General features: G+C 43.9%; 1 protein-coding gene across 1 annotated transcript; it reads left to right on the forward strand.

Annotated features, from left to right (window-relative positions):
- Window positions 1-828: 828 nt before the first annotated feature.
- Window positions 829-2036, forward strand: COCVIDRAFT_116826 (hypothetical protein; the record flags this gene model as incomplete). Its single annotated transcript, XM_014694539.1, has 3 exons — window positions 829-1129; window positions 1196-1473; window positions 1566-2036. 3 exons carry the CDS (start codon window positions 829-831, stop codon window positions 2034-2036), a joined length of 1050 nt encoding a protein of 349 aa, XP_014550025.1.
- Between the last annotated feature and the right edge of the window lie 258 nt (window positions 2037-2294).

Raw genomic sequence — 2294 nt, forward strand, 5'->3', positions numbered from 1 at the left:
CAGATTGCTGATGAAGAGCGTCAGGGAGGGGAGCGATCAGGTGTCAGCCGCCAGGCTCTAGCGCGCTGTAGTAGGTGTAGAGAGACTGGCCATAATGCGCGTACATGCAAGAAATATACTCTAGATGCTAACTACTTAATCTTCTATGTCAATATATATAAAGATAGTTACATTGTTTCTAGGCTAGGCATTGTGTTGTTGGGATGGAACAAAACTCGACTGTGAGAAAAAAATGCGCAGACACGGTATCGGGAGTTTTATGTTTCCAAGGTTTGTGCTTGAAATTATTTACTATCTAAGACCAAACTTCTTAAAAGATCTCTGCACCTTTGAGTATTAGGGAAGGAATTTCCGACGTTGATTAATGACAATAGCCGAATTAATGGATGATCCCGAGGTTTTCTGCGCTAGTAGCGTACGGCAAACGCCACATTACATACTTCAACACAAAAGAACGAGGCTCTAGTATCCAATACAACAGCTTCTATGACTAGATAACTTGATGAAGCAACAAAGTGCAAGACGAGTAAGCGATGAGCAGATTGATTAGTGATTGAGGACCATCACAAGTGTGACAAAAACAGGAGTACTTTAGTGTCTGATATTTAGTATTCTATACAATATGTCTGCGTACTGCTTGCTTAGTGTTGAATATGATATTCGGACTATATATACCACTTATAAAAAGATGGCCCCGATTTTAAGTTGGATTACTATCCAAGCTTCACCAGACTCTTTGTATACGTTAGGACTATACAGCCTACTGTGAATTATCTATCTTTTGAGACGTCAACAAGCGCGTCACATATTGAAGCCATCGGTTCAAAGATGGAGAAGCCAACAAGACAGACTCCATTTTACACCCAGCATAGGGCTGAATTGCTTGTTCTGAGCTCTCAGATAGCAGCAGCACTGCTACATGCCCTTGCCAGAGTTGTTGAGGTCGGATCGGGCCTGAAAGAACGAGTCCACCCCTTCACAGTGCTTCAAATTCGTCTCTTCATTACGGTTCTTGGATGCACTGCCTACCTCTGGCGAGCGAGAATAGATTTCCTGGGACCGACCGGATTGAGACCTCTATTAGCGCTACGAGCGGCTGGAGGCGTCTTCGGCGCTTGTGGGTTTTACTGTGAGGAAATCTTCCTATCTTGCCCCTACATCCTTAGTGAATAGTCTAGATAATTAATAATTTTAGTGTCAATTTCATACCTCTCGCTCAGCGAAGCTACAGTGCTCAACTTTATAGCACCGCTTGGGGCCATTATGTTGACAACATATTGGGAGGGTAGAACTTTTGCGTTTCTAGACTTAATTGCCTGCATCACAGCACTTGCAGGAGTTGTTCTAGTTCTGCAACCTATCCCTATCTATAAAGCCGTAGCACAGGCCGAGATATCCAGTAGTATCTCTACAGACCCCTACGCACACCTCAAAGGTGTTGTTTCTGGAATCACCGGTGTGGCTGGTGGAATTGTGAGTCTCAACCAACTTGAGCATCGTAGCCTATGCTGTTTGAGTTGTGTTTCTTTGATGCGACACTTTAACTAATATTTTCCTATTACTAGGTTGCATTTTCAGCAATGAACCGACTAGGAAAAAACGTTCAGCCAGCTGTCACTATCAACTATTTCGGGGTCAGTATTTGCATTGTAACAACTGCTTTCTCCACGATCATGCCCGAGGTTGTATGGCCAACTCGAATTGAATCGTGGTGCCTTCTTGCCATAATAGGAATACTCGGGCTTGTGATGGAGTATCTCCTAACGGCAGGCTTAGGATCGGATGATCCTAGAGTAACTATCATGATTTATTCACAGGTTTTATGGGCGCTTTTTCTAGACTGGGCTATCTGGCGTTCACATGTGAACGTGTTGACCGTTTTAGGATCTATGGTGGTCGTTGCAAGTCTTGCAGTTCCGTATCTTTTCAGGGAGTCGTCTCATCCGAAAGAAGACATGTTTAGCACAAGGTCAGGCATGGATGATATTGAAGAGGGACAAGACGAGGCCCATGCCAACTATATCAGCCTAGAATAGAAGTTAGTTAGTTAGTTAGTATCCTTCCCTATGTGACGGGCTTTATCCTCCAGAGGCATTCTGAAGCACGAGTGTATATGCTTTGGGCCGTGCGATGCCCTGCTGACGCTATTTGGATCGCTGATAATGTAGAAGAAAGGTTGCTAACTAGATGACAGCCGGATCCACATCTATTTCACCGGTGATATCTGGGAATCTGATGACAACGAAAGGTTATCAATAGAAGGTACCAAAGATACTGAGTTAGAAGATGAAGAG

Source organism: Bipolaris victoriae, assembly GCF_000527765.1.
Source record: "Bipolaris victoriae FI3 unplaced genomic scaffold scaffold_344, whole genome shotgun sequence".
Lineage (NCBI taxonomy): Eukaryota > Fungi > Ascomycota > Dothideomycetes > Pleosporales > Pleosporaceae > Bipolaris > Bipolaris victoriae.